Source organism: Saccostrea echinata, unplaced genomic scaffold (genome assembly GCF_033153115.1).
Source record: "Saccostrea echinata isolate AGI-Se365-2 ecotype Australia unplaced genomic scaffold, CSIRO_AGI_Sech_v1 ptg000059l, whole genome shotgun sequence".
NCBI classification, from domain to species: Eukaryota; Metazoa; Mollusca; class Bivalvia; order Ostreida; family Ostreidae; genus Saccostrea; species Saccostrea echinata.
This window is the reverse complement of record NW_026889808.1, coordinates 307655-334339: the sequence shown is the minus strand read 5'-3', so window position 1 is coordinate 334339 and position 26685 is coordinate 307655. Positions and strand designations below refer to the sequence as shown.

Here is a 26685-nt window from a genome sequence, read left to right as displayed (position 1 = left end):
TATACTAAAATTTTTCTAGGGTCATTTACAAATCTTCTTCTAAAAAACCACTGAGTCAGAAAAGATGAAACTTTTGTGAAAGCTCCTTGACATAGTGAAAATTCATGGATAATCAAACCATGACCTCTATTGTCACTTTGGGCGATCACACTTTTACATAGGTGAATTTAGGAATCAAAAAATCTGAAAAACAGGACAGTCAGGATCAGTCATATTTATATGGAAGCATCCATAGGTAGTGTGGATTCATATTTGATTAAATCATAACCCCCCTTCCCTCACCGGAGGTAGGGTGGGGCCACTGTGAGCGATCAAAATTCTACATGGGTATAAAAAAGAAAAAAAATGGTACTTTTAATATCTTCTTCTAAGGAACAGCAATGTCATAATCAGTCATATTCATATGGAAGCATCGTCAGGTAGTGTAAGTCTGTTCAAATCAAAACTCCTGAAGGTAGAGTGGGGGATACTATGAGGGATCATATTTTGATATGGGTAAAAATAGAAAAAAAACAATTTAAAATCATCTGCTCAAGAAGAGGAAAGTCATGATTAATCATATTTATGTGGAAGCATCCTCAGTAGGTACTTAGATTTTAGATTCAAGTTTGCTTAAAACATAAAACTCTGAGGGTAGGGTAGGGCTTCTATGGGCGACAATGCAGATTCAACTCTGCTGGTGATGAAGTTTCTCAGGTAAGTGCTGAACATGTTGCCCATGGGCCTCTTGTTACAAAATGTTAACATTATCAACGCCTATCTTTTTTGCTATGGAAGACCATCCAGTAAAATCCCCTATAAAATTATAAAACTTTGAATATCCTTTTTATCATTAAAAGGTAAAATCAGTCAAGCGTAAAATGAACAGAGGAATGGACATGTTTGTACCGCTGATGATTTGTGTAATTATTGTGAAGGTAAAACGTTTTTAAACAATTTTCAAATATAATAAAACACTGCTACCTTATATAGATAGAAGTTTATAGTAGAAAAATATATTGACATGTAATAATACAAACTACACAATTATTTGTTAGATAATATGGATAGAATTTGTTTCTCTCTCTTGTATTATGAAAAGCAGATGCAGAAGCTCATTTTAAGTTGAGCTAAGGGAACTTATTTCAGTATTGTTGCAATTTTGCAATCAGAATCAGGCAAAAGATATATTGATTTTTCACTGAGATAATCTAAAAAAGATTAATTTATTTAGATTTCTTCCTTGTCACAACCATGCCAAGAGTCACTGAGAACAGTTGTGTTCGTTAAATCTTGCCCAGGAAGTCAAGAAGAATGGAAATATCGGGCAGCAAGAAAAAATTGTTCAAATATGCCCCAGTCCTGTGTGACATCAGAGGAATTTTTATACCACTGTCTGATTAATGAATTCATTAATGATACACTAGAAGTATGTGCACCGGAAGCTATCATATTAGGTAAGTTTTTTAGTATATTTAAATAGATTAAGATTTGAAAATGTAATGAAATAAAATTGTAGTAAATGAGGAAGATGTTTCTTTTTTTTTTTAAATATAATCTAATAATTTAAACTGCCTGAACACAACATGTCAAAAAATAAAAATGAAACTGAACTTAATATATTAAATGAAAGAATATTTTGAAAAAAAAGATCCTTTTTTCCCGCGTATTTTTAGTTATTTTTCAAATTATTATATACGATTTTAAGTCAATGTCCAAATGTGTCTAATTCTTATACAAATAAAATCATTGTAACAAGCATAAAATTATAAATATATTTTAGGTCAAAACTGTGCAGAATTCAACATGCATGGGGCAGTTATTCAGGATAATCCTTATGCTAAATGTAACGACTCAGTTCAACCTTGTCCATTTAGGTACAGCTCAACAGAGTCCTATAAATGTAAGACAGGCGAGAATTATAGACAAGTTTAAAAGACATTGATGCAATTCGTGCATATTTATTGTATATGTACATAGTTGAACATATATAACAGGAAAGGGTTATATAAACACAAAAAATATGGATTGTGTATATAATAGAAAAAGGTTGTATAAACAAAAGAAATGCATAAGTTAAAAATGATGACAATAGGAACAAAATATTAGCATTTTCTCTCTGTATATACACCGAATCATTTTTATAACTCGTAAAATGTGTTTTAAAATTTCTGTAGTTATAAAATAGTGGCGGAATAATGATTTTAACAGGATGATCATTTCGTCTTATTATCTATGTTAATAATATCAAAATCTTACGCTATTGGCTCAATATTTCAGATAAAAAATGTTACGATTACATCAAAAGAGAGGTCAACACAACAAGGTACTCTAATTTCATTTTTCTTCGAATTTTTTCGACTTTCTCAGATTATTAAAAAAAAATCTTGTATATTTTTATTATTTTACAGAGACCAAAACAACTGCAGAAGTGAATTAAATGTATGGCTTATAATTTCAATAATATTAATGGTTCTGTACGTTATATCTATAATTGGAGCTATACTGCTGTTCAGATATAGGGTACCCTGCATGGAAAAACCAACAGGTAAATCAAACTTATACAATGACCATTACAGCATTAAGGGTATGTTGAAGTTAGTTGTAAATATAAATTTGCTTTATGTACTCCTAAATTCAGACAAAAGACAGAGACAAAGCAGAAAGTAATCCTGTAAATTTACAGGATTCAATAAATGTAAAACATTAGATCCAAATTAGGCATAATACTATATTATGCCCCCACCCCTTTTCCGTGAAAATTTAAGGTAAATATTTTAGTGACATGTCCTTCAATAACATACACAGAAAATAAATCTTACATGAACTTATAAAAAACATGCTAAAGATTCTTTTACATGGGGGTTCGGAGTTTTTGGAGAATTTTTCTCATTAACGAAAGGATTTTAAATACTTGTTACCTCATCATGTCTGATGTTCAGCCCATTTTATGTTGCAATGAATGGAATATATTTACAACTAAAAGATACCGAATTCATTAATATAGGTAGGGAAAACACTCGTGACTCAAAGATTTTTATCTTTCATTACAAATTGTATTCCCTGAAGGTACAGTGTAATATGTTTTAATGGTTTCCTTATGATCACTCAGACTTATTCATTTATTTATATTATCATCAATATTTGTTATAACTCATTTTGTTTTTCATAATTTGCATGATACAAATCATAAAGGAAGAATATTCTAAGCTTATATTTTCTCAAATACATGTATACGTATATAATTATATTTTTTACCAGAATCACCAGATGACGACAAACAAGGAGTAAAATTTAGTGACATTTCAAAGAAAGGTATACGGTATATACTTATAGATACTTAGATAAATTAGATGGCTTAGTATGATGTATGAATTAAACATAAAGATTTTATATGGACAATGAAAAAAAAATATACAGTGGTGTTTTTGACTGAATTAAGTAATTAAATTCGATTCATTCTCAAATAATTTACGACGTAAAAATTATATAACATTTTTTTTTTCTTTTATATCTTTGAATTCCAGTAATACAATCGCATTCAATTTCCAATAAGTATAGAAAATAATTATTGTAAAAATATAAAGATCTGTACAAATTTAATTAATTTTAAAACATTATGATCTTTTCCCACAAGATAACGACGCGAATGACGAGGAGGTCGGACCAAAAACCCCACTTATCAAAGATGAACATACAAATGAAGAGGGTAAAGAAGGCCCATCATCCTCAAAACCTTCTCAACGTCCAACGAGAAGTATGGATGTTTTGAAATAATATATCTTAACGTTTAGACAGATTGCTTCTTCAAAGTGCAAATGTAGAAATTTTCAGTTGCAAATGTCTGAATGATAAAGCTCTGCCATTTAGGCACATGTACCTGTCCAGACCTTTAAGTGAACATTCAATTGACTGATTGACACAGTTTCATTTTGTAATGCAATAAGGAGCTGAATGCCACTTTGCCTCCGCAACTAACTACATGTATGTCGTAAGTTTCTGGGTTGAATAAGCACACATTGAATATTTTCTCCCTTTTTATGAAATCTCTTTTTTGTTATCAATCTATTTGTATCAAACTAGAAAGATCCTATTTCGAGAGCAGACTTATTGCTTAATTCTTGTTTTGCGTCCCTTGTGAGAATTTCCTTCTTTCATGTAGAAGGTGAAGATAACGAACAGTGATCGATCTCGAAAAAATCTATAAACAATATAAATATTTAAAGAGGGCATAAAACACGGACCGCTGGAAACTCCAGAGGTGGGAAGCATCCCCTGTTGATGTAAGATGACACAATATACCGATGAAGGGCTTCAAATTCAGACCTTTTCTAGGCACAAAATCATTGAGCAGTGAGTGTTTTTGAGATTACCAAATTAATGTCTTCTTTTCATCAAGTATGTAAAGTAAAAATGTTAAGAATGTGAAATGTAGCGTCCGTACCATTTATTTTTGAGAATAAGTCCGGATTTATTTGCAAGTCATAATTGATTTTTTTTCAATTCATCATTCATTAATTTTGTGATAAATTTATGTAGACTTGACTCTAATGCATGCTTAAATGTAATAGTTATTTCGAGATATTTTTGGGTGTAAACATTATACATGTACATGGATAAATTTTGTACAAACTTTCTATTTAAACTTATCAAAATAGAAATTTTGAGATATCCTTCAATCTGTATTTTTTTTTTTTATAGTTATACATGTAGGAGGCCTATACATTTTTTAAATGATTTATTATAATTTGATATTTTTATTTTTGAAATGTTCGAAATTTAGAATTTAAAAATATCTACCAACATTACAGATCTGTGAACATGCATAAAACACGGGCACCCTCAAACTCCAAAGGTGTTATCAGGGACTTTTTCTGTATATACAATAAATTTCCAATATATGATCTCACAACAACGTTAATCAATAACAGGTACATGAAATACATCAATATCCAGAAATCGTTTAAGAAAAGCTTTGCAATTTTAATTTTTTATGTTTTAACATTGAAATTTTTTAAGGATTTTTATTTTTTTCTTTTAATGCTAAAGGTGTGTAAATAACAGATGTTTCTCTTAAGAAGGTGAAGGCAACGAACACTGATCGATCTCAAAAATCTATAAACAATACAAATCTTTAAAAAGGGCATAAAACATGGACCGCTGGAAATTCCAGAGGTGGAATCTTATGCCTAGGAGGAGTAAGCATCCCCTGTTAACCAGTCTCAACCGATGTAAGCCCTATGTGTTGATCTGGTAGACAGAGCATTCAGTAATAAAATTCAGTATAAAAACAAAGGCCTTACAATTAGTATGAAACATGTCAGCTAAAAAATAAAACCAAGAAATGATAGATTATATTTGCTAAGAAGGTCATAATAACGACCATAGAATTTACCAAATGCCGACTTAACAGGAGGTCGTTGAAATTCCTGTAAGATCAACTTACCTGTCAGTAGCCTGCCTCGGTTGAAAAATTGATCGTAATCTGAGCATGATCTTGAATATTGAATAAGTCGGGACTTGTAAACACCATATGTAGGCGATAGCATAACATATATACGAAAGTTGACGATGGAAAAGTTGGAGTCATCTCGTTTGTCATACAATTTAGCTGTTAGTTGGCCCTAATCGTCTCTAGTCAGTAAAACATCCAAATAGGAAACAGATGTGACAGATGCTGTGGTGTCTTTCATTTCAAGTTCACTGAGATATATCGAATCGACATATGAATGAAAGTAACTATTTTTAATTGATAATACATCGTCGAATTATCTTAATGTCGAGTTGACAGCCGTAGCAAGTGTTTTGTTTAATTTTCTCATGTAGAAGTTTTTAAAATAAATTCTGCTTCATAGGAATATAAAACACATTCCTGAAGCACACTAGCGCTGATTCTATTTTTTATTTTATATTAGCTAAATGGGTATCATCGATTTACATTGGTGACAAATATTGTGGACTGGCCTACTTAAACCCTAATTCTCCGGAAGATGTTATACCCGTTGGAAATGTCGAAAGAATCGGTGTTCTCATGAATGAAAAGGGGAAAGTAGAGGAATTTGGAGACAACGCTCGCGAAAAGTATATTGAAAATTGCGAAGGAAGCGACAAAAGTGTGTTTTTAGATGAACTGGAAATTGATAAAAAAGTGGTAGGTTCAAGTAAATCTATCAGCTTTCTTTCGAAGGATGCATTAAATATTGTGACTATAGTCAAAATTACAGGGTTCTGTTTCTTTTAATATAGTTTGAGAAGCTTAATTGTTATTATATATCATTACAGACAGAGACTGGAAAGAAAAAAAATGGAAACAACAAAAATTTATCAGGAAATGATCCGTTATTTGCGTCGGAGGATTTACAAAGAAATTTCAACATCGAAAGATAAAAAAAAAGAGGAAGATGAGATACTTCATGTTATCACAGTTCCTTATCATTGGCATGACAAAATCGAGAATCTAAGAAAAATATTCGAGGAGACTTTGGTAAAACATCTATTTCTAATACTTACATGAACATTCGATGAAATGTATGGAGATAACGAGCAAAATTCTAGCCCAGAAGTCCATTAAACAATACAAATTTTGGAGCAGAGCAAACACGGACCTCTAAAACATTCAAGAGGTGGGATCAGGTGCCATGTATAAAGACTTTCCTTTTAAAATTATGCAAAATGGTTCATGTATTGATGAAAAAATAATTAGTATACAGCATATTTTTAGTGTGCATGTATATACTTATCAATGTCAAATCTTAACCAACCAAAGCAATGATTTTTTTAATGACATTTGAATGGTTGGCGTTTTGTTTGTCTCTTTTTTAAATCGTTCCAGTTGTGGTGAACATAAAACAAATTTCAACAAAACCAAAAGAAAAAAAGAAAACAAGCAATCACATACAAAAAAAAAATTCTTCTTAAATCAATTTTTTTTATTCGCGTGGATCATTTTCTGTGGATTTAGTAAAAATCGGGGATAATGGGCACACCCCCCAAAAAACTTAGCTAACTCTTATTTCTAATCTTTCTCCCTATTCTTCAGCGGGAATCCTCATGCCATTTACAATGTTAAGAGTACGTTAATAATTCAAAACAATTGCTAAAATGTGAAAAAACCCTTTAATTTCTAATTAATATTTTACTCATCGGTATTTTTGAAAGTCGGAACTTTTAATTATAAGCGTTTACAAGTTACAAATATTATTTAGTAGATGGCATTTAAATTTACATGGTGTTAAAGACTGATTTTCACATGCACAGCGTGTTGTTTCAGGACTTGACAGTGACATCCAGACCCCCTTGTTTTAATATCTCAGAAAAAACCACCCCGGCATCCGATGCCTATTAGTTGCTACTATAACAAAGTTATTGGTGTTATTTGCAAATAAATAAACACATTGCAAGCAATTAAGATCTATCTAAAGGGAAAAATAATGGTAACGAAAATAGGCCTTGTCACAAGGATTGCATATGCCATAATACAAACAGTTCAAGAGCGTCTTTTTCAAAAGTAGGTCAAACCTTATAGACAAGGTCATGATGTCAAAATTGTTAGGCCTAAAGAAAGAACTTGCCACAAGAAACACACATGTAAATTTGAAGCATCTAACATGCTGTTTTCACAAGGCATTTTATAAGAGTCGAAATTCCAAAAGAGCCATTGAACACATAATTACAAAGAAACGTGTAATTTTTTTTCTTCCACTAAAATATATAAGGTGATTTTTTGTATACAATGCCTAATTAATACACATGTACTTGCAAAGTATTTGCAATTTTATACTTCACGAATATCAGAAGCTGATATAATGAGGGACTTTAAAAGAAAATAAAGGCACGAATAATCGGATAAATATACCTTACATGACTATTTTTTTGTATTTCGTGAGCTTTTCAGTTACATGGCACATGTACTTAACTGCTAACTTTAAGATCCTGAAGGATATACAACCGTGTTATTTGAAATCATTTCATGCTACTCACTTATGTTATAAGAATAAGCATAAAGTTTTTATAGAAACTGTAATTACTTAAATCACCATAAACAGTTTAGACATTTGATTCCAACTTTGGTGTGTCCAGGGTTCGTGGCTTTGCCCTGTTCTTGATTTTTTTTTTCACAGAATTTATAAGATTGGTCACTCTTTTCCTCGCCTTTTACATAAGCAATGTGGTTAATATGCTTAATTTTCCTATAATTAATAGAGTGGTCATGACAAAAAGGAAAATCTACATATACAGCTGAGAGAATAAGCCATTTCTCCATACATTCATGAGGTTAAAGCTTCAGTATTGTGTTTAAACTTCAATGTTGACAACTTGACATTCAAACAACATACAACATACGCCAATCTACATGTTGGATCAAGTAAGTGTATCTATTATTACAACAATAATAATTCTAAGAGTCAAAATAATCTCAGATACTATAATATTTTGCAGTCATACCTTGTAAACAAAATTTGGGTTCCATCACAGGAAAAAAAAATAGACCTTAAGACTAAAAATGGGCTTTCAGTTACTTTTAGAGGCAATTCAGTCGATGAATGACATATTTTAGTGACCTTTCAGTCTTATTTCCATGATTTTCCGTCGTCTTTAAATTGCCTTTCAGTGTTATTCAGTTATATTAATACCATTATCATCGAAAAAATTAAAAAAAAAAAACACCATATACTGAGTAAAATGATGAACAGTTTATAAATGAAATTATACAACTAAAAGATAGCTGTAAGGCAGCTGAAGGCTTCTGTCGTGGTCATTCAATTACCATTTCGTCGACTAAGAGGTGTAATTTCATCTTGTTTAAATGAATCGTTTATTCTAATGGATGTTTGAGAGAAGCTTTGGCTTTTGCAGTTACATAAGGACAATATACGTTATTTCTGTTGCGACAAAGATATTTAGCTTAACTGTTAATTAAAAGATAATAATGGGCCTTTTTTAAAGCGCGTATTAAGTTGTTTAGGAAGTGTACAGCAACTATCCTATCCTCAGGCCCCTCCTTCCCACTTTGACCAGCTTCTGTCAGGTTTTTTTCCCCGGAATGTTTTTTCTGTCTTATTTGATTTCTTCACTAAATGATATTGGAAGGAGATATTACCCCTTACGAATAAGGTACTGATTATTCAAAGTTATGCACTTCTATACCTCCCATCATCCCTTGTGTTGATTGTATACCGGTAATGTTAGTGTCCCCAACACCACACCTATAACAGCAAATTAGGTTTTCCTACCTATTACATGTATCTTTGGCTCGGCTTCTCCGTGCATACGCAGGTTTAAAAGTCAAAGTAAGCCGTCGACTATGAAAGTCAGCGCTTCTCGAAAAAGTCCAAAAGTCGTTCTCTTTTTATATTCAAACATTTGCTAGACAAAACATTAAATTAATACGTTCACACAAGAAATGGTATAAACCAAAGAAAAACATACATTTTTTCATGAAAGTAGCTCCCAGTCTTGGCAATTTTTCTATTTCCTAATCAACGTCCTGCTTATATTTTACGACTACCAACAACGGGGCATGAAATTGGATATTTATTCATTTTAAATCAAATTTTATTTTTTTCAACATATGACAAGAATCAAAATTCAAATACAGAAATTGTTGTTTTAGAGTACTGCAACCTGATGTTCCTAAAGGTCGAGGATTTCAGTAAACCAGATGAGATTTTGGGGGAAACAGTCCAAGAAAAATGGGATACCACACCTGAAAATCGATTTATGGATAAAGTTGCGGAAGTATTTTCAGCTCAAACTGTAAAGGTATGGAAAGAACAACATCATAGTGAGTACGTGTCGTTAATGTGTCAGTTCGAAGAGCAGAAGAAAAAAATGTGCGAAATCATGGATGAAAATAAAACATTTGAGTTCAGTCTATCCGTAAAACTCAAGGAACTAAATGATTTGAGTTTAAAAGACATCGAAAAAAGTGCTAAAAGAATACGAGGCCTTGAACTAAAAAATGATGCAACAGGATTTAATATGTCCTGGGCCTTATTAAAAGAGTGTTTTTCTGAAGTCAGGAGCAAAACGCATAAAATCATACAAAAACACGCAGAGACATTTAGGAAAAATAAAATTCGCTGCGTAATAAAGACTGGGAGTTACTCACAAATGAAAACATTTTTATTTGAGGCGGAGAAAATATGGTTCCAGGACCTTAATGTACCAATAACTGTGGCGATTCCAGTGCATTTAGGTTCAACCTTTGCCATGGGTGCTGCGTATTTCAAGTATAAATTTCCAGACTGGAAAATTCAAAAAGGACTCACCCGGTGCTAAATTAATATTTCTTTTAAGAATTGTTTTTACGAAATGTTTTAGGTGGGAAGCATTTCAAAACTCCATAAGCTAGGTAAGATAAATATATTTTCATATTGTAAACGAATTTCTTAATAAAATCCCATATTAACATCAGCCAGTGAAGAGGTTAGGAAAAATAATTGTAGGAGAGGAGGACAATACGTAGGACCACATCGGGATTCGAACCCAGGCCCATGAATCTATGATCAAATGCTCTACCAGCTGAGCTATCTGGCCACCTGCGATTGAACCAGTCTAACTGCTACACATTAAAATGCAAATGAGTCTGGGTGAATAAATACTTATTTTTTCCCTAAAATTCATACTTTTTTTTATTTTCCATAAAAAATGTACATGTTAATATGAATTGATGTTGCATTTATCTTGCCTTGATAACATTAACAGAACAAAAACTGAAAGCAAACTGGATCTCACTTTACTGAGATGACGTGTTTTCCTCCTACTTTCACGACCTCTGTAGCAATTGATAATTGACGTATCTGGCCGAACTAAGAAGACACGATTTATATAATAATTAATGTAGACAGCAGAACTTCTATCTATCAAAAATTACATGTATACTGCTAGAATTTATTTTGTTTTGTAAAGATTTTTACAAAACATTGTAAGGCGTACAACTGTGTATTTCCAAAGGGCGTCCTTAACCTAGCTGCAAATGCTTATTTCTACCTTAAGATTATAGTTACTAGTATAAACATGTCTGATAATAGATTTGCATTTTATAGTAAGCATGAATTTTGCAAATTAGTGTGTAACATACTCCTGTTTATTCATGCAATTGATGTGTACGTTCTAATTATGTAAATTTATGATATATATAGTTCTCTTAACCTTTTCCAACTGAACTGAACCAATTGATGACTGACGAATTGTGCGTCGTGTGTTAATTTGTCATATTTTTAACTGTCTTCCGACAGGTGGGTAGGAGAGTACTTTTCTGAGTATAGTATTTTGCTATGGTAAATTACCCCCCCCCCCCTCCCACACACACACACATTTTTGTTGCTGTAAGGTCGAGCACTTGCAATTTCCGTTTTTTTTTCGGGGGGGGGGGGGGCTTGTCAGATTATTTAGGGAAGTTGGCCCCCCACTTTTTGGTCAGTGTAGGTTTTTTTTTTTGGCTTGTCAGATTTTTTGGGAATTTTCCACCCCCTCCCCCTTTTTGGAACCGTCGCTACGGGTCTGCAATGTTCTTGTATTGCCAGGAGACAGTATCCATATCTCAAAAGATTAACCCCGATTTGGGGGTGGTAGTGGGTATCCTTCAATTGTAAATTTCTCCGTGCTTTCTATATTAATACTTCTTAAGTAAGGGCAGCTATGTTAGTTAAGAAGTTCATTGTAAATTGCTTTAGAAAATACTTGTACTATTTGTATCACTTACGATGCTCTAATAAAACAGATGTCCCAATAACTGTATCTCACTTCCATTTTCAATGACAGTGTAGTGTTGGGTGGAGCCGCGAGAATTCCATCGCCATTGAAAGAAAATATTTTAACTCGCCTAGTTCTTCGAGTTCCTGCTCTGCTATAAGAGAGGTTCCGCGGGTCGATAGTTCAGACCCTTGGTTGGGCAAAAGTGGGTAACCTTGTCTTGTATACATGTATATATACATATCAAACACTAAAAAAACACTGATAACAAAAACAAAAAAGCTTGCACTACAGCTAAACAATTGAACTCTATAAAGTTGCAATTACAATTTGCATGTTGAATTTTAAAGTTAAAACATACGGAGTCAAAATAATGCCCGGCTCTATATAGCACGTAAGATCTGTCTGATAAGCCCTGGAGGGACACTGACTTACTTGTTATGACTTATTTGTTATAGCTTATTTGTTGCGAGTTATTTGTTATGACTTTTTATTTCTGGTTATGGCTAAGTATAACGTAGATATGGAGAACGTGTATCTTGACTTGCGTTTTCTTGAAAACGAAATGTTTAGTCCTAGTTTTACTATGTTTTTTTTAAAATAATTAACTGTAGTTTAACGTCCATTACAGTTGTGATTATTTAGTTCTTATCTGTTATATCTTGTCACTAAGTTGCTATAACTTAATTGTTATTTGTTCATTCTTATTTGTTCTTTCTTTTTACTTAATAGTTTTTTCTTAATTCTTTTTTGCAACTTCCAGTGTGCATAATGATTGAACACGTGAACATAACTACTTCTTTGTCTTGTCGTTGAGATAAAATTCAAAGGCAAAATATTCTTTTCTTTTCTGAAATTACAGGTAACCTCCATCTTGTACGCCACGTTTTGGATTAAGTAAACGTGTGATAACAATGTAAAATAACAAGAAATAACAATTAAGTCATAAGAACTAAGTCAAAACACCTAAGAAGTAAGTCAATGTATCTCCAGGGCTTCTGTATCTACGAGTATGGTACACTCTGCCAGTCTATTAAAGTGCTATTTAAATAATTGAACGATTCTCCACTTATTTTATCGCTTATTTATCTACAACATTGTTTCTTTTTATCAATTAGTTATTCTATATTGATAGTGCAGGGCTGTTCGATTTAACACTTTTCGTTGTTCATTAGCGATAATTAATTCGTTCCATTATCCGGAAGAAGTATAAATAAAATTGCTTTTGACTTATAACTGCGCACGACCACAATCCTTTTGCTCAGACTTTGTATTCAGGTGTACTGATAAAACCTACACTCTAGACTTTCCTGTCATCTTCTATTCCTTTCTGAATATTCCATATACATAGGTAATCATAGATTACAGAGCTCAGCTCAAACGAATATTGTCTTTAAATAAGGCAAAATCCCACACTAAACTAATAATCTAGGAGTGTGCATCCCTAGATGCATCATCCGTGCAAGTTTGGTTCAGGTAGGTCTTAAAGTTTTTGGGAATGGACCTTCTTCAAAAATTTTATTCTGGTCATTCATCGGAAAAATGTAGGTCAGATCCCGCATCTAAAGCAAGTCTGGTAGTGTTCATACCTAGATGCATCATCTATGCGAATTTGGTCCAAGTAAGTCTTATTGATGATTGGGAATGGATCTGCTCCAAAAACCTTAACTTGGTCACTTTTCTGGAAAATGTAGGGCAAATCTAGCATCTGATGCAAATCTGGTAGTGTGCATCAATAAATGTACCTTCAATGCAAACTTGGTTAGCATAGGGTTTAGCATTCGAAGCAAGTCAAGTAGTACTAGTGTGTGCACGTGCATCCTTAGATGTATCATCTATGCAAGTTTGGTCCACATAGTGCAAATAGTTACTTTAGAATGAACCTGCTCCAAAAACTTTAACCTAGTCACTTATCTGGAAAATATAGGTCAGATCCAGCATCCGAAGCAATCCTGGTAGTATGCATCATTCGATGTATCATTCTTGCAAGTTTGGTCAATATAGGGCTAAAAGTTACTTGGAAATGAGACCCACATCAATAACTTTAACCTGGTCACTCATCTGAGACCCACATCAATAACTTTAACCTGGTCACTCATCCGAAAAATGTAAGTCAGATGCAGCATCCGAAGCAGGCCTGGTAGTGTACATCCCTAAATGTATGATTCTTGCAAGTTTGGTCAAAATAGGGCTTATAATTACTTGGAAATGAGACCTGCTCCAAAAACTTTAACCTGCACCAAAAACATTAACCTGATCATTCTTTAGCTGAAATTGCAGCATCCGAAACCTTGATTGGTGCGATGAAAGAGACTAGAAGCATCATCCATGCATCTCTGATTAATGTACGATATATATTGAAATACTTGAAAAGAAATCTGCTCCAAAAACTTGAACCGGCACGCCGACGCCGAGAGTATTACCTAAGCCCCCCCCCCCCCCCCCGAAAAAAAACTTCGTTGAGGTAAGCTAAAAATGCAATTACTGACAAATCTAAATTTTATATATTTTCTTGCTGAATGATAGGCACAATCCAATAATATTGGTAATATCTTCTGATGTTGATTATGTTTGATAGATAATTTCATAAAGAAAATAATAATGAACATTTTAAGTCATTATTTCGTTGCAGTGAGGTATTGGTTTCTTTCCTCAGAGGCAAACAACTGAGAATATTTAACACTGCATTCAGAGTCAGTGTCTTTTCTGAGGAGTTGGTTGTCTTCATCATGATTTTTTGGTTCAATATACCCATGTCCATGAGAGAATGAATTAGTTTTACATACTAGCGGAGAATTTTCCACTTTCATTTCATATCCTTGAGCATTCTGATTACTATGATCGATTTCAGAATTTTGACAAATTCCGTGCAGTTGTACTGCATATACATTCTGAGCTGTGTTGTATCCTTTTTTTTGCATTAGCTAATCCTTCGAAAATGATTTTGTCCGTTTTCACATTCAACTCAATCATGTCAAAGTCTGTATATTCCTCCAAGCCAACAGACGAAGTTGGGTGTTTTGGTCTTGTCTGTTTTTTACAGCTTTTGTGAACGAAGAAAATGACGGTGAAAATTAGGGTTAAAATTATGCAGGTGCTTAAACTGGAGACAATAATGAGTCCTAGTTCCCATGTATGTGTCTCATTTTCTTTCAGTATTTGTTTGATGTCTTCGATTGATAGTTGATAAGATGTTTTTCCACCACCTATAGCACTAGCTTCACGCACAGGGTTAATTGTTATATTTTCTGATTCTTCTGAGAGTAATGATGACCTTTCAAACTTTGAAGTTTGTCTGTCTGTTTCGCTTTCTGTGAATTCGTAAAAAAAAAGAAACAAATGCCGTGAAAGAACATATCATCTATGCCTACATGTACATGTAACGACCTACTCATCATTATTGTTTTATTTTATTTTAATTAAAGGACTTATCGCATGATTTTTCAAAAATCTTAATTTTATGAAAAATATTATCTACAACCTTGTTTATTAAAATTCTGAATACAATAAACGTTGTTGAAAGCATATTTTAAGAGATATTGAAAGTTAAAATTCAAATACGACAATATGCATATTTCAGTCGGATTTCGGCGAAATACTGCTCTGACGTCATAGGCGACAATTCAGTGATAGAGAGATGAGAAGTTGCACACTATTTACGAAGTTATCAACGACAAATGCAGATTAATTATGAAAAATGCTGAAAAAATTAATTCCTACCGTGATTTTCAATTACTATAGAAACATTAACTAGTCCTAAGGTATAAGAATTTTGAGATATTTTAGTTTTTTATTTCAAACATTTAGAATCTGTAGGTCTGATTACGGCAATGTTTCGTGATCGGAAAATTATTTTTCAAGACCGCCATCCTTTACAAAACATATGAAAGCATACTTGCATAAATTAATATCATGTTGAAAACGAAGAATAACAAAGTTATGTAATATTAAATTTGTGAATCAAATAAGTTAATACATGTGATAAAATGACAAATCAAATTGTATTGTGATGGCGAGTTTCTTCGTCTTCGCCGCGTCTCCCTCGCTATCGTCGCTGCTATTTTTACAATGTTAACGGATTTTTCAGATTATTTCTTGCTGACAATTCTAAAATATAAGGTTGGATATGAAATTTCATATCGATAAAATCAGTGATTTGGTCGTCCATAACGCAGAAAATTCAGGTTGTATCGCGTATATTTTAGTAAGATTTACGTGAAGAGCTGATCAGCCATTGTCGCCTTTGACGTCACAGGGTCACGTGATCGCTATCTAATTAACTTAGATTTTTAATTCAGGGGTTTCCATTTGGGTCAATAATTGGTTAATTACCGCGGTTTATCAGCAGTAAAAACACAAAATTTATAAACTGTGGTCATAAGGAACGTTATACGCTTTTAATTTCAAATAATTTAGAAACATGCGATAAGTCCTTTAATACACTGTATTTTTATTGCAGGAATTTCATGCATTCATACACGCTACACAATGCGCTGCAAATTAATAACATATTTGTTTTTTATTTAATATTTTAATTATCTAAAAAATCCCCTTTTAGAATAATAATTTAATAGGACTCACGACGAGTGTGACCGGTCAACAGAGGAAGCTTACTCCTCCTAGGCACCTGATCCCACCTCTGGAATTTTCCGGGGTCCGTGTTTATATCCTGTTCACAAATTTGTATTGTTTATTGATTTCATGAGATTAATCACTGTTCATTATCTTCACCCTTTTTTTTATTTAATCAAAAGACTATTGGTAAAGTATAATAAAAAATAAGGGCATTGCTCATTTCTATAAATTCTATTAATCAGTAGAGAGAGAGAGAGAGAGAGAGAGGGAGAGAGAGAAAGAAAGAGAGATAGATGATAGATAGATAGATTTAGCCATAGGCAATGTAATATAACCGAATACTTTAAAATGTAATTAAAATTTACATCAATGTTTTCGACTATTTGTTTTATTTTTTTATTCTAGAAATACCGCTGATGAATTAATATGAAAAGTAGAATTTGAATCCAAAATGAAGATAAGGTACCATCCTTAGCGAATTTAGTTAGTTATTTGCAAAATAGTGTTACTCTATTATATAATTTAGAAAAAAAAATTATCATAGAAATTCAAATAACAAACCTTCGTCGATCTGACATCCAGTAGCAACATCACAGAACACTTCCAAGCAGGAACACCGAAATTGATAGGTTTTCCCATACCTGGGAAATGGGCATTTTTTGGTGCAATTCAGTCCAAAATAACCGGGGCTACATTCTACAAATTAACAAAGAAAAAAAAATCAATGAATAAATTTGTAACCACCTCTAAAATCTTGATGAAAGAAAAATTATATATATATATATATATATATATATATATATATATATATATATATATATATATATATATATATATATGTATGTATGTATGTATGTATGTATGTATAAAAGTAATTTGTTAAAGAAAAGAAAAAAAGGAAAGAAAAAAAGCGAAAAAAGAAGTTACAGTTTTATCCCTTTCAGCAATGTTTGATTAAAAAAAAAAACCAGTTATCTGATGTTTATGTAGCGGTGATTATTAAGATAGCAATAAAACCTCATAACTTTATAAATTCTACTTTTGGAATAGATACAAACCAATACATTCTTGTTTCACTTTATCCCATACAGTTCCAGAACAGCACCCCAATCCATCTTTCCTAATTAAAGGAAAATTTTCAATTAAAAATAGAACGTCACACAGGATGAAAATCCAGGTTTCCAAAATGTGGATCACGGTAGTTCAGCAGGTAGAGCGCTCGCTCAGTGATCGGAAGGTTGTGTTCGAATCACGGCCGCGACTGACCTAAGTCGATAAAAAATAGGTAGCAACTGTTCCTTCGCCAAGCTCTCGGCACTTTGGAGTTAAATTTGCTGGTCTTTCGGATGAGACCTTAAAAACCGAGGCCCCATGTCACGGTAGGCGTTGGCACGATAAATATCCCTCACTGCTCAATGCCGCTGAGTGCCGAGTAAAGGTCTAAATTTGAAGCCCTGCACCGGTATATGGTGACGTCTTTATATGATCGAGTGAAAAATTCTCGAACGGGACTTAAAACAACACACAATCAACTAATCGATGAATCAATCAATAAAAACTAATAATAATAACCATCACTTTCATACTGCGGACGTATTTTTCCCGCGAGGATTTAATTTATCCTATGTACTCTTTCAAAACTTTTTCCGAGAAAATTTGTCACGGAGTATAGTACATGTAGAAGTGCAGTAAAAACATAAAACTGCAATAAAGGAAATCCGTGTAATTTTCTAACCGTTGAATTAACAGAGATTGTGATTTCGAAGAATTATGAAACGTAAAAAAGCACGTTAAGGTATTAATTGAAAACTTACCCAAAACAGCGTGAATCAGCAAACGTAAAATATGACAATAAAATTAAAGAAATGATTAACAACGCCATAATTCATGTAAGTTCAGATTATAACTGTGCTAAATAATTATTCTCTTTTATAATTATTCCGAATTTCCAGAATTATCTAATTGTTCTATTACTTCCTTTTTATTCCATTATATAATTAGACAACCCCGGAAATAAACTAGATTTTTATAATAACCTTGTTTTCAAATACAACCTATCACTAGACATATTTTGACTGACATATTTTTAACCAATTGGTAGTCCATTATTTTTATACTAAATCTGAGTACAGATTATTCCGTACATCTAACCAACATACGAGGGTTGTTCGAAAAGTTCGTGGACTACCGTCATAACTTTTTTACTTAACGTCATATTAAATCCATATTTGGAAGAAATATTTCGACAGTAAATTCAAATGATGTGTACTAAAATTTTTTAAAACATCTTGGTTTATTTCAAACTTATTAAGACTTTAAAAATGCGAATATTGGTTCACGGAGCAGGTCAAAATTTTGTAATTTACAATCAAGACACTAAATAATGCCTGAAGTCATCTCTTCTGTAGAATGATACAAAAACGGAAAAATTCTACACGTTCTAATTAGGAATTGTTTCATCGTTTCTGATTCCACTTTATATTTTGCTTCGTTGAAAAGAAATCAGTTTCAGAAGATAGGTAGTCCTCATTGAAAAAGGCAAAACGATGACGTCGTAGAACGTTACGGAGCAGCAGTTAACCATATAATTTTGTGTTGTACTCTGGAAAACTCCAGGAAAAAAATCTTTGAAAATGGCAGAGAAAGTAGGAAATATGTCAAAAGCGAGCCATGCATGTATGTGTACATGGTACAACCGGTATTTGAATGATAGACTACTCTGCTTAGACGATGGTGATCCGGATCCGGAGAAAACGAATTATCTGTAAAAAAACAATCCTACCAAAAACATTGAAAAGTTTTGCTAAGAGTTTGGCGCTTCACAGATGCTGATCTTGTGAAAGCACACTTATGCAGTAAAAAATATAACACAGACAAACAAAATGATGCTACTGGAACAATTGTTAGGAAAATAGATTTAAAAAGATAAAGAAATGTTTTTTACTGAGTGCACTGGTATTGGGCAATAATGTGCGAAATGTATAGGGATAATATTTTTTAGAAACCTCATGTCGGTATGTTTTTCACGTTACGGTGTTGTTGAAGTTTGCTCCTTGGTTACAAAACGTGTTGATCTTAAAATTAATAACATGAATTCTATATAATCACATGGAATGAAACTTCATACTTAAACAAAATAAATATTTTTACATATGATAATGTGCTCATTTTAAATTTCTTGAAGATTGTATAACGAAAATTGGCATAGTCCACGAACTTTCCGAACAACCCTCGTATAGATAGGGCTCACAGCTGGTTTGACCGGTTAACAGGGGTTTTTTATTTCTCCTAGACATCTGATCCCACCTATGATTTTTCCAGGGGTCCGTATTTTATGTCCTGCTCACAGATTTGTTTATTGTTTAATTGTTTTTGATACAAATCACTGTTCTTAATCTTCGCATTTTTCATGTTCATTAAATGATAAGAATTGTAATAAAAAATATGTTCTTTAAAATGAAAAGGAGTCACTTGCAACACACGTAAGATTCTAGCTCGATGATATTATAATAATCATTAGCAATGAAATGATATAATCATTTTTGACACCTTTGCACTTTTAATACACATTTGGCAGACATTGGATGACTGAGATGCATGCACGTCTTTTACTAAATTAAGGGACATTTTCCTATTTTCTTCCATGTATTCATTAAAACAAAGACTTTGTTTTGCTTCTCTTCAAAGCAAAAAGATTGATTTAAAAATATATATATATATATACCTATAAATATCTAGCCGTAAATGTTTCTTAATCAAGTTTTGTTGAATTTAATCCTTTCTCAGTCTGCCTCTAAATATGATACAGATATTTACATATTTCAAGGAATCCCTTTACTCTGTATATATATATATATATATATATATATATATATATATATATATATATATATATATATATATATATATATATATATATATATATATATATTTTCTTTAATGAATGACCGTTAAGGTAGTTCAGTCGTTAGAGCGTTCGATCTGTAATCAGAAGGTCGTGGGTTTAAACCCTGCGACTGACCTATAAAAGTAAGTAGCAACTGTTCCTTCGCCAAGGGCTCCACACCTAGGTGAGAAAATTGAGAGTCTTTTGGATGAGACCTTAAAAACTGACATATTTTAACTAATTGGTAGTCCATTATTTTTATACTAAATCTGAGTACGGATTATTCCGTCAACCCAACCAACATATAGAGCTCACAGTGAGTGTGACCGGTCAGCAGGGGTTTCTTAGTCTCCTAGACATCTGATCCCACCTATGATTTTCAAGTGTCACCGCAGGTGTTTGCAAGATCAGGCATTGAGTGCCGAGTAAAGGTCTAAATTTGAAGCCCTTCATCGGTATATAGTGACGTCTCCGAGTGAAAATTTCTTTAAGGGATGTAAAACATACAACCAATCAAGCTTTCTTAAATATAATAAATCGCTACCAATCATATGGAAAGCGTTTAACTTATGGATTACTATGTTTATTATAAATGACATGTATATTAATAATGCGTTGTTTGTTTGTTTGTTTGTTTTTTGTTTTCTTTTTTATTAAGACTAACTTTTAGACAGCCGGTGCAGTTTAACATATTTGGAAGAACATTTAAGGGGACTAGCTTATTATTCAGCAGTCTGTAATTCTAATCTGTAACTTTAATCTTACAACGCAATACCTAATGGATATTTTAAGATTTTATTTTCTTTTTTCTTCTGCATAAACTTCCTCCCTTAATTGCGTTTTAAATTGTACCAAGAACTTTATGTAACTTTTAAATTGTTTTGCTCATGCTATTCATATTTTATTATGGTTTTTGTTTTGATCACATGCTTAAAGCGATGTACAAGTCCTGATTAAGGTTTAAGATGTTTTGTTTATTTTAATATTTTGCAAAAGTCATCTATCAAAAACATTTTTTGAAAGCTCTATAATTTTCTTACGTGCAACTATCAGCATTCAGATTTCGTTTTGTATCAGGTGAATATTGAACTGATTTGTTTTTATACACTTTTACTAACATCCTTACCGACAAAGTTTTGCATTATTGTAAAACATGGTTAGCCAAAATCAATGATTGAATAAATCAAAATGCTGCTTGATAATTCTTTTAACAGATCCTCGTAGTATAAGTGCTTCTTATAGATACTTAACCATTTCAAGCTGTTCATGATTACATAAAAAATACAGACTTCCCTCTAATTTTGGAATAATTATTTTTTGGTTGCAGATTGTATTAATATGAGCAGTAAGTACAGTCCTAGAATATTTCATCATTGTTATTACAGTCTCTTAAGACGTAATGTTTATTTTTTTTAAATGAATTATCGCTGAGAACAACGTAACTTAACAAGAATGATTTTAAATTTATACAGTAAAACTTGTCTACTCCGGCCTGGACTGGTTCCAAAGAAATTGGCCGGATTAGACAACATTCTGGAGACAACATTTTAAACAATTGATATAACTGAAAGGGACAAAGTTTACATCGTATTAGACAAGATTTCAGAATACACAACATCCGGATTAAACAAGTTTCAGTGTATGACCAAACTTCCCACGACTTGCATTCATGGAAGTATGAACTAAACATAAAGAATTTTGAATGTAAAATTCAATCGGTTTGGTTATAACTTTAGGGTTCTGGTTTTCTCGCCCTATAAACCGTTTACAAATCTTTTGACTCATATCGGAGACTATGAACAACCTATGAACTTGTAATATGCATTGCAGTGATGATTAGTGAGAATAATGTAGACCTAAGTGGGAATACTTGATTACCAGAGAAAATGGTTTGATTAAGTCTTATATCAGCAAACCTTCTACATGGAAAGATTTACAATAAAATGAAGAACTAGATTACTCCTGAATCCAAAAACATTGGTTGTTTTATTTGAATATGGTTGCGGGACCTTCACTTTTTGTCTCTCGCATGGTTATTTCTATATTCTGTGTTTCACTTTGCCCACTAGGCATGAATGCAATATCTATTTTACTTTCTGAAGTATGTATTTATAAGCTCTCTGTGGCTGTATGCTGAATTTACTGCATTTTTCTAAATTCAATTCCACTTTCGAAATTTAAATCAACTGTTAACTTGCAAGGTCCTTTGACTTTGCTGAGCAGCTTTATTTCTGATGATAACAACAACTCACAAAGACGTTACGTTGTCTGTACTGTAATATTCGACTCTAGTTTGTCGTAAAGAAACTGCTGTTTTTCAAGATGTGATATTCGCTAGAAGTTATAAATCAATCTAAAAATTATTTATTTTATAACCTACAAATATTTTAGTTGTGATAAAACTTTATTCGTTAATGATCATTAGGGCAAAAACCCGTGATGACGAAACCACAATTTATGAAAATTTGCACTTTCAGTCGTCCAAATTATATCACAATCTGGGGATACAATAATATGCATGCATTCTTTGCAATATTGGTGACGTTTTGACGCCGTTTTCTCAACTTCTTAAGTGTGGGCTGAATCTATTGTGTGTTGGTCAAATGTCCAACATAAATAAATAAATCGTTTCCTGACATTGGCATTTCTCAAAATAGGAGTGTGTACCGGAAAATATTGCAAGTAAAAAGTGAATTTTATTGAATTATCCCACGGTACATTTGTTTTTAGATAATACTGCATCAATCATAAAATCAATTATGTTACATTTCTTCCAGTCCTATATCTCAGTATCTCTTGGAAGAAATGCACGAAGATGATTAAGATCCTCTTTCCTGCCTGTGTCAAATCGATAGTAAATATTTAATAATACAGTTAGTATTTATTTATTAGATTTATTAGAAAAGATTAATATTTTCATAAAACTAGAACATTGGAAGATTTGAATTTTTGTGAACTATTTTATTTTGATAAAATTTAATTTATATATTAAATATAAAAGTTAGTGTTTAAAACGTTAAAATAAAGTTATGGCTTTAATTTTTTAATTTGACGCAATGTCAATGTTACCAATACATGTGCCATGTGCAACATTAAAGAACACCACTGCCATTGACTTTTTGCTGTTATGAATATCTTCATATAGTTACTAATGTCCAAATAACTGTATTTCACTTCCATTCTCAATGAACATGTAGTGTAGAGCAGCACCGCGAGAATTCCATCGGCATCGAAAGCAAGTTTTTTGACTTGCCTGGAAAGCTGACCGGTCTAGCGCGCTGTTCCTGTACTGCTAGGAGACAGATTCCGTAGGTCGAGAGTTCAACCCCGGGCTGGGCGAAAGTGGGTATCCTTATAAAAGTGAACTTCTTTGTGCTTTCTCTATCAATATTTCTTCACTTAGGGCAGTTATGTTAGTTTAAGAGTTGTTCAGGAGTACTATGCAACAATGTATTCAAGAAGTGGTGTAAATCAGATGTGGATACGTAAAAATTCCAAGAAACTTTTGGAAAATTTGAAATCAGAAAATTTTACTAAAATCAAGAACATAAAAACTTACGACTTTTCAACTTTATATACAACCATTCCCCAAAATGAATTAAAGTCCAGGCTTTTTGATATCATTGACAGCTGCTTTTACAATAACAATGGAACTCGTATTTTTTTTTTACCTTGTCATTGGTCATTTACAAAATTATTTTGTTATATAACGCTCTAATTGTACACACAAGTACTCTGAAGTTGATATTACAAAGATGCTTGAGTTTCTGATTGACTATTTCTATGTGGTTCTTGTATACCAGGACTCACGTTTTTCATACTAATTGTTAGGCCATTATTTACACACTGAATTGTCAACGGATTTTTCCGATATTACCCGATCATGAAAAGGAGCACACGGAGGGTGTGACCTCTGATGTTTTAGAGGTCCATGTTTGCTTTAATCCAAAATTTGTATTATTTAATAGACTTTTGAGCTTGAATACTGATCGTTATCTCCATACATTTCATTGCTTGTTTATGACCTTTCTTATTGTCCTTTCAAAATTTGTTGAAGTTCAATTCTCTGCAACACGGGTGTACGTGTACTTCAAAGTACATTATGCAGTATATAAGGTTTTGCTTAAAAAATTATGATCTGATTTCTATATCAATTTTTAAACAAATAAACTAAAGCAATGTCCATGGTTCTATTTATCGGTTTTATCATAGCCACTAAGACGAGATTTTTAAAAATCCTACAAATTATAACCCAAGTAATGTTGAACATCTTTAGTTTGTTTTCGTAAAAACTTGTAATAAGAAGTTTTCTTAAAACATCAATTTAAAGGTATGACCAAAATTGACATCATACTTTTCAGCAGACTTAAAAATTTTGTCACACTTTTTTTCCTTCAAGTTGGATCTGTCTGACTAATATGCTTAATTCTGTACATGTAAAACTACGTCTATATTATTCTTTTGAGCTTCCCGCCTTATGTTGAACGATATTTGAAAAAAAAACATTGACTTTTTTCAAGAAAGCCACTTTTTTGTATTTTGAGTTTAAAAAAATATCCGCTCCTACCTCGTACAACTTTTCTTATTTCATTTGATACTTAATATTTTTTTAAGTTTGCCTTTCAGCCATTCACGGATTTCTTTCAGAAACATTTTTCGATTTGAAATATTTTTGATTGAATTTTCCACAAAATCATTCCAATATTTACCAGTAAAATATGTGATTTTTAATATATATATATATAATCATTCTAAAACTTCACAAGAATAATCAATTTAAAGTAATTGTTTAAATACGTTACAAAAGGTAAGTGTTGAATGCTAAGATTCTGTGAACTTCATTGTGGTGTTGTAAAATATATTTCTGAAACATATTCGATTCATAGCAAATCTAGGTTGCCTGATGTCTACATACAGTTCTGTTAATATTCAGGAGATGCTTCTATGACATATTATTGCAGCCTTAACAAATTGTAGACTTTAACATTAAATCATAATTCTGAGCTTTTGAAAAACATTTGACAGAGAGGGTAATTGTGATACATGAACAGAATGTTACAAATAACATTCTAGTATTTATTCTGTGACACCAAATACATTTCTGTATTGCTGGAAAGCCAGACCTGTTACACATTTAAATCGTTGTGCTGAAAATACATTTGACGCTATCGATGTGTCATACTAAATGGGGATTGATTTCAGCGCGCCACTTATGCGTAAAAATCAGGCAATTTTGATGGCTATACTGATGAGGTGAGTACGACACGTAGCAATATTTAGCTACTTAAGAATTTCAGTCATCCAAGAAGATGGATGATATATCATTAAAATGGGGTGAGTCGTTCGCATGAATTTTCAATTATGTGAAAGATAAGAACAACAGTCATTAATTCAAAGCTAATTTAAGTTATCTCACGGTTTGCTTATTTTTAAAATAAAAATATTTATTTATCATTGAAAATTATACCTGAAATCAGAAAAAAAAAAAACCGCAAACACTGTAAAACACTCTATCTATGACATATATTACGTACCAAGCTCACTCTCTGACAAACTTATTACTTGCATGTAAATAAACATACATGTACCCATTGATGCACCAAATAAATCAAGAAGAGAAGATGATGTAATGTAACAAACTCAATACTGTATGACTTGGCATTGCCACCTTGATTACAAAAATCCTTCCAAATACATGTATTTTTGTAAACGAAGGTAAAATAAAGTAAATATTATTCATCATTGATTAAATTTAGAAATGGCTTTTATTTTTGTTTCAAGAGGTCTACAGAACATTGAGGAATTCTCTGACTTTAAGAACCCTCTATACACTGCATTCTAAAGAGCTCGAATTCAATGGTATTCTTTGCAGTTAGAGTGATCTGCCTTTAGACCTAACATAAAATAAATTGAAAACAGAGGTTTAATTATTACTCAATTTGTAATCAATTCAATTATTCTTATTATATCATTTGGCCCAGATGAATCAGTTGAACAATTTATTTGCATATATTTCTTCGATTTAAGTAAGCTAAAGTGATTTCAGTTCCCTCGCACTTCATTGTCTTAATTTTAAAACTTTCCGTTGGGTAAATGGTAGGTACATGTACCCTACGTTAAAAATTAAAGAGATAAATTCCATATTTACATCTTTTTTATGATAAAGTTTCCTTGGAGACCAAAAAACATGTTTTATTGATGTACAGAGGATCTCTATAGAAATAATAAGATTATTAAAAATTTATTTCTTATATATGTATATATTTCATACCGGAATCTATTTTCAAAAATACAATATCACATTTAAACATATCTTAAACTTACTATTTCTTTACATGATTATTAAAACTTAGAATTTGTTTACTTTATTATTTTACATTTATATGGATCTATATGAAAAATATCCCAAACTCAATTAAAGATATGCTTAATTGCTACAATAAAAACAATAAGATATCCTTTCATTTTAGAGTGCAAAATAAAGTCAATGAATGGAAATTTACAAACCTAAAGGAAATGCTGTGAAAATAGTATAATATTACAACACT

At 32.1% G+C, this 26685-nt stretch overlaps 1 protein-coding gene and 1 long non-coding RNA gene across 2 annotated transcripts; both read left to right on the top strand.

Annotated features, from left to right (window-relative positions):
- The first annotated feature begins 1257 nt into the window (after window positions 1-1257).
- On the top strand, window positions 1258-6366 carry LOC133174771 (uncharacterized). The gene is made up of 8 exons (XM_061309867.1): window positions 1258-1436; window positions 1763-1882; window positions 2260-2305; window positions 2391-2527; window positions 3241-3294; window positions 3617-3736; window positions 5895-6130; window positions 6262-6366. The coding sequence occupies exons 1-8, from the start codon at window positions 1331-1333 to the stop codon at window positions 6364-6366; spliced, it is 924 nt and encodes a 307-aa protein (XP_061165851.1). The 5' UTR covers window positions 1258-1330.
- A 1866-nt stretch (window positions 6367-8232) lies between these two features.
- LOC133174816 (uncharacterized) lies at window positions 8233-9713 on the top strand. Its single transcript, XR_009719191.1, has 2 exons — window positions 8233-8344; window positions 9593-9713. It is a non-coding gene; the product is annotated as an uncharacterized LOC133174816 (long non-coding RNA).
- The last annotated feature ends 16972 nt before the right edge of the window (window positions 9714-26685 follow it).

What these genes read in the sequence shown, in the direction of transcription:
- LOC133174771 (XM_061309867.1), top strand. Translation starts at nt 1,331, where the DNA reads ATGCCCCAGTCCTGTGTGACATCAGAGGAATTTTTATACCACTGTCTG. An exon ending in CTCAACAGAGTCCTATAAAT is followed by an intron (nt 1,883 to 2,259) that starts GTAAGACAGGCG and finishes TCAATATTTCAG; the next exon opens with ATAAAAAATGTTACGATTAC. An exon ending in TTCTCAACGTCCAACGAGAA is followed by an intron (nt 3,737 to 5,894) that starts GTATGGATGTTT and finishes ATTTTATATTAG; the next exon opens with CTAAATGGGTATCATCGATT.